The sequence below is a fragment of the Erinaceus europaeus genome, chromosome 2 (genome assembly GCF_950295315.1).
Source record: "Erinaceus europaeus chromosome 2, mEriEur2.1, whole genome shotgun sequence".
Classification (NCBI taxonomy): domain Eukaryota; kingdom Metazoa; phylum Chordata; class Mammalia; order Eulipotyphla; family Erinaceidae; genus Erinaceus; species Erinaceus europaeus.
This window is the reverse complement of record NC_080163.1, coordinates 130,888,730-130,905,146: the sequence shown is the minus strand read 5'-3', so window position 1 is coordinate 130,905,146 and position 16,417 is coordinate 130,888,730. Positions and strand designations below refer to the sequence as shown.

General features: G+C 35.3%; 1 protein-coding gene across 2 annotated transcripts in view; it reads left to right on the top strand.

Moving 5' to 3' along the window:
* The window catches only part of CNTNAP4 (contactin associated protein family member 4), a 340,865-nt gene extending 327,640 nt beyond the window's left edge, over positions 1–13,225 (top strand). For both annotated transcript variants that reach the window (XM_007527564.3, XM_060185140.1), the window contains 3 exons: positions 6,342–6,560; positions 6,857–6,928; positions 11,514–13,225. In XM_007527564.3, the coding sequence (XP_007527626.1) occupies positions 6,342–6,560; positions 6,857–6,928; positions 11,514–11,707 (485 nt within the window). In that variant the 3' untranslated portion in view covers positions 11,708–13,225. The remainder of the gene's footprint in view (positions 1–6,341; positions 6,561–6,856; positions 6,929–11,513) is intronic.
* The last annotated feature ends 3,192 nt before the right edge of the window (positions 13,226–16,417 follow it).

Genomic DNA, 16,417 nt, shown 5'->3' with positions numbered 1-16,417 from the left:
TGACCTGAATACAGCATCCCTCAGTAAAGTGATTTGAGCTCTCTAGTATTCAGATTTTCTTTTTTTTTCCATTTTCATTCAATAGGAGAATAGGATAGAGAGAAATTGAGAGATAGAAAAATAGATACCTGCTTGTGAAGCATTTCTCTTGCAGGTGGGGAGCTGGGGGCTCAACAGGGGTCCTTGCTGTATCCTTCTGCATTGTACTGTGTGTGTTTAACTGTGTGCGCCGGCTCTCAGCTCCCTTATACAGATTTTCTTCTAGAGAGATTAATATACACATTACTAAGTACTTTATCAAGCGTTTCCATTATGATGTATAAGATGTGATGAAAATAGAGTAACAAGGCAGTGTTCTTCAAAAACTTTGATAAAACAAGACAGACTCAATAAGAGCAAAATTTCCCATGGTTACTTCAAGAATAACTCTCAACGCTAAAACAAAACAAAATTTAAAAAATGCTGCGGTAGACATAGGCAGCATAAAAGAAAGAATGGGTCAGTCAGAAGGTGACCTATAAAGCAAAGAAGCTTGTGATGTGGTATTGACCAAATAGTGTAACACCAGCAAGCAATTGTGTCACTACAAGAAAACTAACAAAATTCCTAGACCTAACTGTTTCATCTCTATGAGTGTCACAAGATAATCAGACCTACTATATGGCTAAGCAAAGATGAAATACCTAGGGCAGTACCTGCCACACAATAAACATTTCATAAAATGCTTAATATCTGTTACGTTATTTTAAAGATCTAGGAAAGTACAAAATCTGTTTGTATATGAACAGTTCAGCATGGAGTGGTCATTATATTTCACAACACTATTAGGTAGATGAATGTATAGTACTCTGGTAATATTTGAATTTTAAATAATTATCCTCCTTGTTTAGATTTCATGTTTAACAAACATAATATATAAATATATTCTTTTAAAATTTATTTATTTAAATAATATATATCATTAAAATAAATAAGTAAATTTAAAAAGATATGTTTATATAAATATATGGAGAGGGGGAGAGAGAGACAATAGCACTGCTCAGCCCTGGGTTATGATGGTGCTAGAAATTGAACCTGGGACCTCAGAGCCTCAGGCACAAAAAGACTTTTTTTTTGTATAACTGTTATGATATCTTCCCAGCCCCTATAAATATATTCTTAACTATAAAATTATGAATCAGTATTATGGAATTCAAGTCAGTCTCTATTTCATAATAATATTCTTCCAGCCTCTGAGGCTGAAAGGGATAGCCTCTGAGGAATTTAAAAAAGAGAGTGGTGGAAGAGAGATAAAAAATGAGAGAGGGGGAGTCGGGCTGTAGCGCAGCGGGTTAAGCGCAGGTGGCGCAAAGCACAAGGACCGGCATAAGGATCCCGGTTCGAACCCCGGCTCCCCACCTGCAGGGGAGTCGCTTCACAGGCGGTGAAGCAGGTCTGCAGGTGTCTATCTTTCTCTCTTCCTCTCTGTCTTCCCCTCCTCTCTCCATTTCTCTCTGTCCTATCCAACAACGAAAACAACAATAAAACAACAAGGGCAACAAAAGGGAATAAATAAATAAAATTTAAAAAATTTTTTAAAAATGAGAGAGGAGAGGGACCCCCAAGTTAGAGAGGGGTTCTTGCAACAAAGAAAAGAGAATTTAATAATCTGGTACAGCTGAGTAAGTGTTCAGCAAGTTTGATTTGGATGCAGAGTGAAAGTTAAGTTTCCTGGGCAGGAAAAAGCAGATGGCTCTTTTGTCTCTGCTTTTCTCTAGTATTCCACTAGAGACTGTGGCATGCTAATCTAAAGATGAAGTATTCTCTAAATGTGTAACCAGTATTGGGAGTTCTTTGGAATTTTAAGTCTTTTTCTTCTGTGTGTGTGTGGGGGGGGGGGTTTCCATGGTAATTGTAAATCAGCGTGGCATAAGGGAAGTGTTTCTAACTAGGACAATCTTTTATTTGTTTATTTATTTAATAATAGTTTTGTTGTTGAGGTAACCTTAGTTTATAAGACTAAACATGTTTTAGAACTACAATTTCTCACCTCTTCAAAATGTGTTATTGTAACCAAACTGTCTCTTGGACTTTGTGAGAACTATGGTGGTTATGATGGGGAAGGGCACAGAACTTTGATGGAGGGTGTGTTGACCCACACACATGTGTGAGTGTGAAATTATACCCTTGAAATCTTACAATTTTGTAAAATACTGTTATATAATTAATAAAAAAAGATAAAAGCAAATAAAAAAAAGTGTTACCCTAGTTCACTCCCATCCTGACTAAAGTAGCAATATTTTCCACCAACATAGAGAATTATACCCTGTCTGTTCTGGTATCCCCATGGCCCAGCCCCCTGGACCACCTCAGCCCTGCACTCTGAGACCCAAGACGTGTCTTCATTTGACTTTGAGTGTTTTCATGCTTTATTTCTTTACTTACTCCATGAGTGAGGCAACTCTACTATGCTGTCTATCTTGCTATCTTTTTTTTTTTGTTATTTTTATTTATAAAATGGAAATATTGGGAGTCGGGTGTTAGCGCAGTGGGTTAAGCGCACTTGGCGCGAAGCGCAGGGACCCGCTTAAGGATCCTGGTTGGAGCCCCTGGCTCCTCACCTGCACAGGAGTCACTTCACAGGCGGTGAAGCAGGTCTGCAGGTGTCTTTCTCTCCTCCTCTCTGTATTCCTCTCCTCTCTCGATTTCTCTCTGTCCTATCCAATGAGAACAGCAGCAGCAACAACAACAATAATAATAACAACAATAATAACCACAACAATGATACAAAAATGGAAATATTGACAAGACTATAGGATAAGAGGGGTACAGTTCCACACAGTTCCCACCACCAGAACTCTATATCCAATCCTCTCTCTTGATAGCTTTCCTGTTCTTTATCCCTCTGGGAGTATGGACCCAGGATTATTGTGGGGTGCAGAAGGTGGGAGGTCTGGCTTCTGTAAATGCTTTCCAGCTGAATATGGGCATTGGAGGTCGATCCATATTCCCAGCCTGTCTCTCTCTTTCCCTAGTGGGGTAGGGATCTGGGGAGGTAGGTAGTTATTCTCTTCCCTGATCCAGCTTTCTGGTAGTTCTTGCTATCTTTTTATTTTATTATTGCCATGAGGGTTATTTCTGGGGCTTGGTGTCTACATGAGGAATCCACTGCTCCTGGGTGCTGTTTTTTTTTTTTTTTTTTTAAGTAGAGACAGAGAGACCTTTTGGAAAGGGGGAAGGGAAGGAGAAAAAGAGATACTTGGAGCACTGTGTGACCAGTCATTAAGCTTCTCCCTCTGCAGGTAGAGAGCAGGACCTTGATAACTAGTCTTTGTGCATGGTAACATGTGTGCTGTACTCTTTGCTGAGTATTGTGCCCCCACTCAGCCCATCTTTTTTTTTTTTTTCCTACCTGAAAATGTTAACCTGGAGTGGTTGATTAGGTGCCAGTGATGATGATAATGATGATTGTATGTGTGTGTGTTTGGAGATATATACATATGTACATGTATATATAAATATATATATATAATTTAAATCGATGATAATGATGATTGTATGTGTGTGTGTTTGGAGATATATACATATGTACATGTATATATAAATATATATATATATATAATTTAAATCATACCCATGAAATATGTATCTATTTATTCTGCCAGTACTCTCTAGTCTTTAGTTTCTGTTGAGAAACCAACTAATAATCTTTTGAGATTTCCCTTGTACATTTTTTTCCTGCAGCTACTTTTTTACCTTATGCTTTTTAAAAAATATTTATTTTTAATATGTATTTACTTGATAGAGATAAGGAGAAATTGACATTGCGAGGGCACAGAGACAGAGATCCCTGCAACACTGCCTTAGTGCTTGTGCACCTTTCCTCTGGACCTCTTAGAGTTTTCTGGATCTGAGCATCTCCTTTAGTCTGAGGAAATTCTCAGATAATATTTCTTCAAATAAGAATTTTGTCCCTTTATCTCTTTCGCCCCTGTGATATAAATGCTATCCCTCTTGATTTTTTTTTTTTTTTGCCTCCAGGGTTTTCACTGGGGCTCAGTGCCTGTACTAGGAACCCACTGCTCCTGGAGGCTATTTTTTTTTCCTTTTGTTGCCCTTGTTTATAGTTGTTATTATTGTTGTTGTTGCTGCTGTCATTGTTGGATAGGACAAAGAGAAATCGAGAGAGGAAGGGGAAGACAGAGAGGGGGAGAGAAAGATAGACACCTGCAAACCTACTTTACTGCTTTTGAATCGACCCCTCTTCAGGTGGGGAGGTGGGGGCGAACCCGCATCCTTATGCCAGTCCTTGTGCTTTGCGCCATGTGCGCTTAACCCACTGTACCACCGCCTGACCCTGTCCTCTTGATTTTATCTTGACTTTCTCATATGATTTTCATTTTTTTTTTGCCTTTTTTATATGACCTCCTCTATTTCTGTCCTCCCAACTCACCTTTCTTTGACTTCTGTCTCTCCTCAGAAGTTCCTCTCTAATATATTTTTAGTTAAGTTACTATCTTCTTTAGAGCTCTGGTTTATGTTATAGCTTATTTCACATTTTTCCTTACTTTCTTTAAGATTTCCTCATTGAACTTTTCGTTCCAGTGAGCATGCTTGGGACGATAACTTTGAAGTTGACACTGTATTGAAGGAAGCTTTGACAGGCTGTGGTCTTTTTCAGTAACCCTCTCTGCCTCCCTGCTCTAAAAAAAAAAAAAAAGAAAGAAAGAAAGAAAGAAAGAAAAAGAAAAGCTTTATTTAGTTCTGTTGAATTTGAGTTTTATTTAACTTGCTGCCGTGGTCCATCACTGTGGATGATTTCTTCTGTGTTACCGTTGTGTTTGATGCTCTGTGAAGACCTGAGCCAGGGGTCTGTTTCTAAGTAGGCCTGGGCAGTGACCAGGCATTCCCAGTCATAAGTACCTGGCTGAGACTATAGCATCAGTGTGCCACATCAGAAATCTGTGGTTGCAATTACATTGTAGGTTAGTGAGAGAACAGATTTTGAAGCACTTCTCTCTGGCTCTACACTCTGGGTCTGTTTCTCTGGAAGCTGCATTCCAGTATGGCTGCTGTGACCATCTGAAAGGCTATTGTTGCACCTCACAAATAATTTATAGTTTCCATTTTCCTCTGTTGTAAAATTTTAGACTCAAAATTGTAATAGATTCGGGATGCCAAGATTTCAGTTCAGACTACACCCTTTCCATCAGATTAAAGTTATAATATTTTATGTTTACCTTTCCAATTGTTGTTTATTGTTGCATAATCTGTTCTACATTCTCAATCATATATAGGTGTGATTGCTACCTGTATGCTGACTTTTTGTCCTTTGTGTGGGAGCTTATATCAATGACTATATGTAAACCTGTATCTATGCAGAATTGTTCATATATACTATGGTTTTTCTCTTGCTGTGGAAAAAAGAAAAAGAGACCCCTGCTAGTTGTCTATCTTGGTCTCACCTCCAAGATAGTATTTTAAAGAGACAAGATAATCAAGGCGAATGTCCTTTGACCAGCAGTTCATTTTCTACTATGAGGTAGGAATCTGTTTTGTGTCTCTATATTTAGAGACATGTTTGTCACTTCTCAGTGATTCCTCTGAGACTGAGGTTCTAGTGTAGGCTTATATACATATATCCAAAAAGTGGGCCTCATACACACCTCCTTTCAACTAGCCATGTCTTGGTTCCATTTTAACTAAACTCTCATGTAAATAGAGTAAGAGTGTAAGTACAGATGTTTATTTCAGAATAGTAGGCAGGTAGTGAAATGGGAAAAAAGGCACTGATATATGATTGTTTTCACTGCTGTACATGACTAGTTAGGGAGAGTAGCTAGGCACTATTGGATATGACCTCTACTACATGATAATTTCATCTCCCTGCATGCTTGGATGAAGTAATAAAGTATGAGAAAACTTTCAACCAGACTAAATTTCTGGTGGAGCAGTTGATAAAGGAACTCCAGAGGTTCAACTTCCTCTTTCATTTTCATGTGTTAAACTCCAAAAGCTGAGCTGAATTCACTTCCAAATCAGGCAGCGCTTTGATCTCTAGAATATTGAGATCAACCTTTATCACAAATACATTTTATGGACCTAATTTTAAATTTAAAGTATAATTAATCCTCATCAAATCAGAATCTGACCCATTCTTTGGAGGTGTTAGTAATTTCCAAAACACTAACTTGCCTTAAAAACCTTCCATAAAACTTGTCTTTGTTAACATGAGCAGTTTCACCAGTATTCATAGAAAACCGTGTAATATCTGATTATTTTACTAATTGAGTAGCTGCATATGTGTTGCTATATATCATCAAATATTGCTATTAAGATTGAGGTGTTTCTTGGATTCTCAGAATACAGCGATGTAGACCCAGAGACAGCGCTGGCCGGTGCACAGGGCTTCCTGGGCTGCCTCTCTGCTGTACAGTTCAGCCACCTGGTTCCTTTGAAGGCTGCTCTGCACCCTAGCCACCCAGCTCCCATCACTGTCTCAGGACACGTGACAGAGTCCAGCTGTCTGGCCCAGACCGGAAACGATGCTACCTCCAGAGAGAGGACACATTCATTTGCAGGTGTGTCCTAGGGCTGCTTCATGACTTAGGACAAGCGCAATTTTTCTGCCAGATATTAAAATATGAGGGTCCTACATTCTCAAAATAGTTTCTTAAATTTCAGCTTTCAGTTCTCCTGCCCATTTTTTTTTCTAGATTCTTGCTTTCTTATTTATTTGGGCCATTGAATTAACATTGCTCACACTTAGAATTACAGAGATGCCATATTCACTTCTATAATTCTGTTCTAGTTCAAATTATTTTTGAATTTTGAAATTTCTTCTTCCTTCTAATACTCCTCCTTTTTTCCCTTTCAGATCATTCTGGAACAAGAGATGACAGAGAACCTCTAGCTAATGCAATCAAAAGTGACTCTGCAATAATTGGAGGTAATGGAAAGCATGGATGAGCTTTCCTTTGGTACTTACTATTTCTAATGGTGACTATTGGGTTGTCAGAAAAGTCATAACTTATTTTTCTGTTTTTTCTATGCAAAAATGCATCATGACTTTTCTGACCACCCAATAATTAACTTTATATAAGCAATATATAACAAATCTACCCCAAACATTCCTTGCTGAAACCTGAGATCAGTGAGAGTGGCTTACTGGGATGTCTTAGTGTCATCCTGACTTCAAAGGAAAATAGAAAATTTTGGTATAAAAGAATTGATTATTTCAGTGAAGTACCACCCTCAGAAAAAAAAAAGTGTTGCTAAACTATCATTTAGCCTGAAAATGGTTGCCTACATTCCACAGGGAATTCTGAATATATTTGTAGAACTAATATTTTGTTAACTTCTAAGTCATATCTCTGTTTCCACAAGGGTTTATATGCAACATCAAAAAACTTGAGATCAATACTAGAGGTATATATTTGGTTTTGCCTTACTACTTAATAAAATAGATATTTCCATGATTTTGAGGCTTCTACCAACAGATTGTATTTGCTTATATTTTATAAAGTATTAGGCTAATGGAATAAAAACAGTGCATAGTTATTTTAAATTGCATTATTAACAGTAGGGGTAGTCTCTGAAACATAATTTATTTGACACCACAAACCTTTTTCCTTCTGATTACTGTCTTAATAATCTTGTTAATTAGGTTATTGAAATGGTAAGTGGTTCACCTTTTCTTCATACTCTGCAAATGTTATGGACTTACAAAACTAAAATATAGACATGGTCAGATAATATGATTACTTATGTACTTGGGCAGTTTTTTAGCTTTTATTTCTCATCCATTTAGTAAAAAAATTTACATCCTTATTCATCTAGACATCAAACTCTTTTAAATAAATATTTTCTAGAGAACAGTGCTAGTCATACATTTCTGAGAATATTGACATCCCAGTTACTGTTTCTATTCCTTTCCTTTGTATCAAATCAATGACATATAAATTAAAGCTATATATGTGTGTGTAAATATCTTTATATGAAAGAGATTCCATTTCATATTCTAGCAATAAAAACATATTAGTGAATATTTGCCTGTATAAAACTAAACATATTAATAACACAATATATGGTAAAAACTGAAATGTAGTACATAAGGAGATGAGGCAACTTGGAATGTCCTTAAATGGACTATTGTTACCCAGTAACCTACATGACAATATTAGAGCTACAACATTAAAAATGTGCTCGACATTTTAAACTAGAATTCCTAGGCATAGTCAATTGTTTTAGTCTGATAAGAGTATTCTTCCTCTATACTGAACTGGGATAACTGTTGATAGATATAAATAGGGATATGTATATTGTGTAAGTGTGCAGTCAGATCAGTTAGAACAAATATTTAATCTTCAGAATGTTGTGTCTTTGAGTACAGATTACAGGCAACATTAACAGTAATGGAAGAGATGTGTTGATACTTCATCCTGTTTATGCTAGGATAGAAAAAAGTTAATAAGTCCCTTATAAAACTCTCACTTGACTCCAATTATAGAGCAGCAGAAAACAATATGGGACAATATGGAAGGTTTGCAGTTCAGAGTTTCCCGAGGTCTTTGTACCCAGTGGTGTCTGCTTTAGATCATTGCAGGACTGAGTTTCTAAAGCAGAGCATCTGGCCTAAATCTGAACATCTATACTCAGGAGGCTTTGTCTGGGACCATGTGTGATTTATCTGCTAAATCACAGAATATGGTTGCTTAGTGTAGTACTCCATCTGGTAGCTTTGTGGTAGAATCTTTGCCACTGTCTAATCACTGATTAATTGCACTTACTATGTAACAATAGTCCATTTAAGGATGTTTCAGATGTTCTAAATTTCAGATAATCGCTCTTCACTTGCAGAAAGTAAATACCATATGAAGGAAAAGAATTGACTTACTAAGGCATTTCAGACTGGTCACCCAGTTATTATAAAGACTTGTTGATCAGGCAACAGAACTATGGAAGGTCAGATTTACATATAAAGTTTCATAGTTCCTTAATTAAAACACATTCAAGTAACAATGATAAGAGTTTAGTAGTTGGCTATATTTCATTCAGAATATAGTTCTTTTGTATAAAAAGTTATAGCAAGGTTTTGTATTTATATTTTTAGACATGGAAAATCCAGGCATCATATAGTCCCCAAATTAAATTAGATAAATTATGTACATGAAACAAACTTATACTAGAGTTCATCCATGATTTGATGCCTGGATGTCCTGTCTTGATATCTATTTTATAATTTTAGTTGCTTGCTCTCCATAATGGACTTTGTGAGTTTCCTGCACTGAAATTGTTCAGAATCTGTGCTTTAAGCTAGAGCACTTTAATCAATCAATAAAAATAATAGATTATTTTTTCTGGAATATGAGGTAAAATAAATACCAAATAACAATAACCAGTGTAATTTCTGATTTAAGTAATGCTCTATTAATATGGCCAATAATAGAAAAATTATTATATTGATTGGTAAAATTACTAAGTATCAGTTTTGGTTACCATATTCATATTAAGTTTCAGCAAGGAAATATTATCCTCCTCAGGTAAGGCTGACATAGCCCAAATTTGGCCAGGTTATGGTTGTCAGCAGTAAATCTGCCATCACATGTGCTCAGAAATCTCATGTGACTGAGGAGAACCTTCAGAGTTTGGGTTTAGTTGGCTGGATTCCATTAGAGTTGTGTATATATAATTTAAGCTAGATTAAAGAATATAGTGTGTGTTGGCCCACATTGTTATTATCATTGTACCTACATTGTCTGAAAAATAACCATGCTAGTGAGTACCTCCTTTGACTATATTAGAAAAATCTTAAACTCATGGTTACAGACAATTGTTTTAAAATACAGTTTTCTACTTGAAAGTTTGAATTTTGTCAGTGATAACATAGATTGTCAGTTGTGTTTCTTGAAATGCCAGAGTTTATTCATCTTAGAGAAAATATCTTCCATATATCCAAGTCAAAGCAACCACAGTTTGCCAGTCATTTATTCAAATAAAAAGTATTTGATGAAGCAGAAAGCAGCTAGTTCAGTTCACAGCTCAAATATTCACATAGAGCTTTTCCTGGAGACAACCACTATACTATAATCATCTCACTACACTACTGTCTCATCACATAACATGAATATTTTATTTTTATTGTCAAAAATGTTAGAAAGAATTAGTCAATGGTTATGCTTTGATAAACTGTAGTATTTCATGAAGAACACCCTGAAATTAATCTGTTTCTGTCTCTGTCTCTCTCTCTCTCTCTCCCTCTCTCTCTGTCTGTCTCTCTACAACTGTCTAGCAACATAATATCTGTTTTTCAAATGCAATAAACTGTATGACAGTCAAGTGACCTAGCTTTAATTCAAACTATGGCACAAGGAATTTTCTTGAAACTTCTTTTGCATTATCAGTGCCTATACAAATACAATGAAACAAAAATTCATAAAAACTATAGTGAAGGGGCCCAGGTGGTAGCACACTGGCTTAAACACACATGGTACAAAGTGTAAGGACGGACTTAAGGATCCCTGTTCAAGCCCCTGGCTCTCCACCTGCAGAGGGGTCACTTCACTGGTGGTGAAGCAGGTCTGCAGATGTCTTCCCCTCCTCTCTCAATTTCTCTCTGTCCTATCCAACAACAAGAGCAATAAAAATAACAATAACAATGGCTTCCAGGAGCAGTAATTCATAGTGCAGGCACCAAATCCCAGCAATAACCCTGTATGAAAAAAAATTACAGTGAAAATTTTGTTGACTCTGTGAATCTCTTTAAAGTGTCCTAAGGCTTGGCATAAATACTTTGAAAACTACTGACCTAATATAATTTCAGGGTTGAGGCCCTCTGGAAATTGTGGTATTGATTTTCTTTTTTTAAATTTGCAACCAGTTATTTCAAATCATCAGTGTTCTTCATAAAGGAGTCATGTCAATACATTGATATGCTCTTATCAGTGTATTTAATTAGTTGATACTAATATGTACTGTACCACCTTTGTTCTCCAGTAATATGATGAATGAAAATCGCTTCATACTAATTTTTACATATCTAAATATAAAAAAGTTTATTATTTTATTGCACTACTAATCTATAATCTCTAATAGTTAAAATTTTTCTTATATTAATACTAAGTGACTCCATGGTCATAGAGACATTTAGGCATAGTTTAAGTGTAAATACTCTAATGCAATGTGTTGGGCTGTAGGAAAAGTTATGACACGTTTCCTGTTTTTCTATGCAAAAATGCATAATGCCTTTTCTGACAACCCAATAATATTCATTCAGAATAAATGGAGGTGAACCTACAGGTCAATAGGACTCAGAAGTTAATTGGGCAAGTTATGATACTTCTTGATCCAGAAATACCTTAAGTTTGAGATTTCTGATTTATATGTAATAAATAGTTGATCTTAGTACAAAGTAATTTTGTTATGATGTTATGATTTATTAAACAATTAGATCAGTGAGGTTTCTGTTCAGACACAATGTTGACTTTGAAATAAAATAATTCTGATTTTGTATTTCTTTTTCTTTCTCTCACCAGGTTTGATAGCCGTTGCAATCTTTATCTTGCTCTGCATCACTGCCATAGCTGTTCGCATTTATCAACAGAAAAGGTTATACAAAAGAAATGAGACAAAAAGGTCAGAGAATGTAGATAGTGCTGAGGCTGTTTTGAAAAGCGAGCTTAATATTCAAACTACAGTCAGTGAAAACCAGAAAGAATACTTCTTCTGAGCAGCAGCTATGATTCTACTTCTAATCACAACTGTCTGCTTTAATAGCCAGGGTCTCTCAATGGACAAAAAAAAAAAAAAAAAAAGTACTGATCTTACACTGAATGTACAGGCAATGGATTTGCAGCACTGCCCTCTTGCCATGTCCACACTCGAGATGGCTCTGGAAGGCCTCATCCGCTGACATATTTCCCATAGTCGTCATTCTATGGAATGAGTGATTAGCTATTGCTCTTAATTTCTAACCATTAGGATATGATCTTAAAAAGCATAAGTTTCACTTGCTTGATGACTACAGTTCGACTTTTCAATGTGAAAATTATAACCATGGTGTCTCTACCATATGACACATAAGTTTTGTTAGAGTTAAAAATCAAAATTGGACCATGATGACCTGCTTTATTTAAAAACATGCTGTGTTTGCATTAGTGTTCCTACAGTGTAATTCATAGACCTGGAAATGCTTCTGAGATTGTTTGGCTGGTGTTTGCATTTTCAGTGGCCAAAAGTATATAAATCCCTTTGCCTTCCTCTGTATTACATTCAATACACTTATTGGTTGTCTCAAAAAATGTTCTGTTATTGATTTGTTTGTATTGTTAATATTTTTCTTTTTGGCTCTTCTTAAGGATTTTGAACACTTTAGACTGAATGTCACATGTGAGCTCTAAACATAAAATGCACATACATGTAACAAGATTCAAAGTTCACTGATTATCATATGTGGTATCTTGCCCTTTACATTTTTTCTTTTTAAATTTACTAGCATTGTTTAGCAGTGGCAGTAGCTCAGACCCCAGGTAATGCCAATTTCCCAAAGAATGTGAACTGTTTGCAACTGAATTTATTGGTAGAAAAACACAGTTCTTTACACTACAAAAAAAAAAAGTTAGTGTTATTTATGACTGTAGTATCATGACTGAAATACATATGTGGGCTTCTTTTCCCCAAGTCTTTTGTCAGTTCTCTTTATAGATTTATATTCCTGTTTTTCTAAAGTTTATTACCAACTTTACTTTGATCCCCCTCCCACTATAATTTGTGGAGCATGTTTTTAGTTCTTAGAAAAATAGAGACAACTTGAAGTATAAAGCTCCATTCTTTATTCTAAAATAGATATGCTTGCAGGCATACATCTAACTGTGTTCCAACCTCCAAGATATTCTTTCTAAAATATATTACAACTGTGCCCCCTTCTACAAAACTGATAGAGTGAATAAGGGATGCTCACTCTAAAGAGTACTATATGAGCTATACTGAGTCTGTCATTCTAGTCTCTTCCCATTTATTAGTCTAATGGGATAAGTTTCTAAAAAAAAAAAATCCCAGAAACCAATATGACCTATTCACTAATACATACTAGTTATGTACTAGATATACTAGACTATATATTCATACCAGAAGATCAAGGAATTTTCATTAAACATATGAAAGTGTTGCAATAATTAATTTTGAGGCCATGTAAACAAGATGCTTGCATGCTATCTCTTTGAATTTTATCAGCCAATTATATATATGTATATATGCATATATATATATATATATATATACATATATCTATGGCACACTTTGCTGTTTATACTCACACTTCTAGCTGCCTGCCAAGGAAAAAATTTATTTCTTAGTTTGTCCAGAACAATTTGGAAATATATAAATTCAGCAGCTTATTTCCCTTCTTACCTCTCCTTACAAAAACTATCTGTCATGCTTCATAGTACTACACTCATGATGATATGTCTGTAAATGCCTGATGAAATCTTAATGGTCTTACTTAATATAGTCATTTGTGAAGGATCTATGTTGATAAATGTGATGTTTTTTTTTTTTTTTAATTGAAAGACTTTTTTGGCTAGGGAAGAATTGAACACAGAATTTTTTTTTTTTTTTGATACAAAGCTGATTGTAGGTATCAGCTCTGAATCTTTTACAAGTGTTCATGTTATTTAATAGTAGCATGGACCTGGTTAGGAGCTGGAAGGTACACAGGTTTATAGATGGTGACGCCTCAGAGTAAACTGTGGTCTGCACTGCTAGAAGCCGCAACATTATGACATCCAATCACAAGATCCATCATATGCCTTGACTTTGATTTCATGATTTGTAATCTGTTTCTTCTTTTTTCTTAATAAAGTGCATTTTTGAAATAAAATGCAAAATATATTTTAAGAGACATTGTATAAAAGTTTAAAGTGAAGGAATTATACTGGATTTTCTTTTCTTAAAACAGTAAAAGATGTGTAGATGTAAGCCTTCCTTACTGGTGTGTGTGTTTATGTGTGTTTCTTAAATTCTTTGGTTCATTGTGATTCTTGTGCATTGTTAACAGAAGTTACACTTATCATGTTTTTATCCCTCTAAAGAGACACAAAAAGTGAATGAAAATATAGAAGAATGTTCACTGATTATAACAAGAAAGTTACGTGAGATTTAAAGCTTTGCCAGAAAGCAGTGATTTGACTATGAGCTACTGTTCACTGAATGGTTATTATGTATTTAAGTGACGGGATGCCCTCTTACTTCTCCGGAGAACTTAATGAGAATTACATATCTAGAGAATTATGTGAAGAATACAGTGATATAAAAGGTAAAATTGTGTTTTAATTTTTTAATTAATACAATAAAATTAAATTACAGTTATATGAAAGAAAAAAATAAGGTAAATGAGCCCAAAGCACATTTTATTATAGAGAAATTTGTAACATGCAACAAACACTAAATACACCAATTTAAACTTAGTTGCTTTGCTTTCCAGTGAGAACTGTGGCCATGAGAATACTAATGGTTTCTGAATGGTATCATATTTTTCTGTCCACAATCCTCTTCTACCTATGATTTGTCCAAGAGCAAAGAAAATCTCTCTGTGGCACAACAGTTCCACAGGCAGGCCTGAGGTCCTAAGATTCATTCCCAGAGTGATACTTTGCCTTCCCCACCCCCACTTTTCCCTTTTTCTCTCATTAGTAAGTGAATAAATAATTTAAAATATATAAAAGAAGACACTTTAAAATAGTGTTACCTTTTTAAAAACTTTCTCATCTTTCCTATGACTTTCTTCAAGGAAATCTAATATACTTCAACCTAACTATAGTTGAAATTTCATAAATGATGTATGAAATTTATATGAAATTGGAATGCCTCTAAAATTTTTATAGCACCTTCTCTCTTTTCATAGGCTTTTATCATGATATTGAATCATACCTATAGAATTTAGACTATAAAACATGGTATAAACTTAAGAGGCATGTCTTATCCTTAAAATTCATAATCTTCTCGAGTGTTGAAGCAGGGCTGCAGGTGTCTCTCTATCTCTCTCCCTCTCTGTAACCCCCCCATTTATGGCTGTGTCTACGCAATAAATAAATAAAGATTTTTAAAAAAGATATATTAAAAAATTTTAAAAAATAAAAATTCACAATCTGATATGAAATATTTTGTTATTAGTGCTAATTTACAAAAATATATACTCTATTGCCAAAATAATCATCATTACATACATACATACATACATACAAACAACATTTTTTTTGTTTTGTTTTGCCGTGGAATACTTTCTGAAGGAAGGAGAGGCATAGAATCTTCCATTGATTCACAGACAGCTCAGTGAGACCACAGGAGACTTCAGCCCAACTCTTTCAGCTATTATATACAATTTCTTTCAAATCCACATTAAAGAATATTTTTTAAGTCTTATTTACTTGTCATAAAGAGAATCAGAGGAAACCAGACCACAACTCCGAGATGTGAGATGCCAGGAATTGAACTCAGAATCTCATAAATGTAACTCTGGCCCTCTATTCATTGTACAATTCTAAGGCTGCTGCCCCAATTTTCTTTTTGTAATTGAGTTTCTATCATGGGACTGTGGGAAACTGGTTCTTATAAGATTCTCCAAGGTCATCTGTAGGTCACAAAAGAATAGTGTCATTTTCTACAAGTGCAATTTGCTCCTGAAAATTTTCTTCAGAGATTGGGGAAATTGAATAAGGATTATGCAGAGAGACTTTCATATCTAAGGACCCAAAGATTTCAGGTTTAATCCCAAGTACCAGAGTTGAGCAGTGCTTTGGTAATAGTAGTAGTCGTAGTAGTAGTCGTAGTAGTAGTCGTCGTTGTCGTCGTCGTAGTAGTAGTAGTCATCTGGTATTAGTAGTAGTACTCTGGTAATAATAGTAGTAGTAGCAGCAGCAGCAGCAGCAGAAGCAATAAAATAAATAAATTTCTTCGGGGCTAGGTAGTGCCTCACCCAACAGAGTACACACATTATCATACATAAGGAAAAGGGCTCAAGCCCATGGTCCTCATCTGTATTGGTAGACCAGAACTATAATTATCTCTCCTCCGTGTCTCTTTCTCTATACTTCTCTGTCTTACACCTTCTATTGAAAGAAAAAAAATGTAATTCTGATGAGATAAACTAATCAGAGGGTCACTTAGAACTATCTGTGTGATCATAATAGTTTGAAGAAGAGTCTTGGGGAGAGAGAAGACAGACTTATACTTACAGAGAGAACAGACATAAATGTGAAGATGAATCAAATAGCAAGTGAATGATTGTTTTGATTTCAACTTTTTGGCAACTAGATCAATAGTACTATGACAGTACAGTACAGGAGACAGTAGAAGAGGCCAGTCATTGGATGCAGTACCTAGACTCATTTTTCTGAAAGGCTTTGAGCACGAAAGATGAAAGATAAGATTAACCTTCATGCTC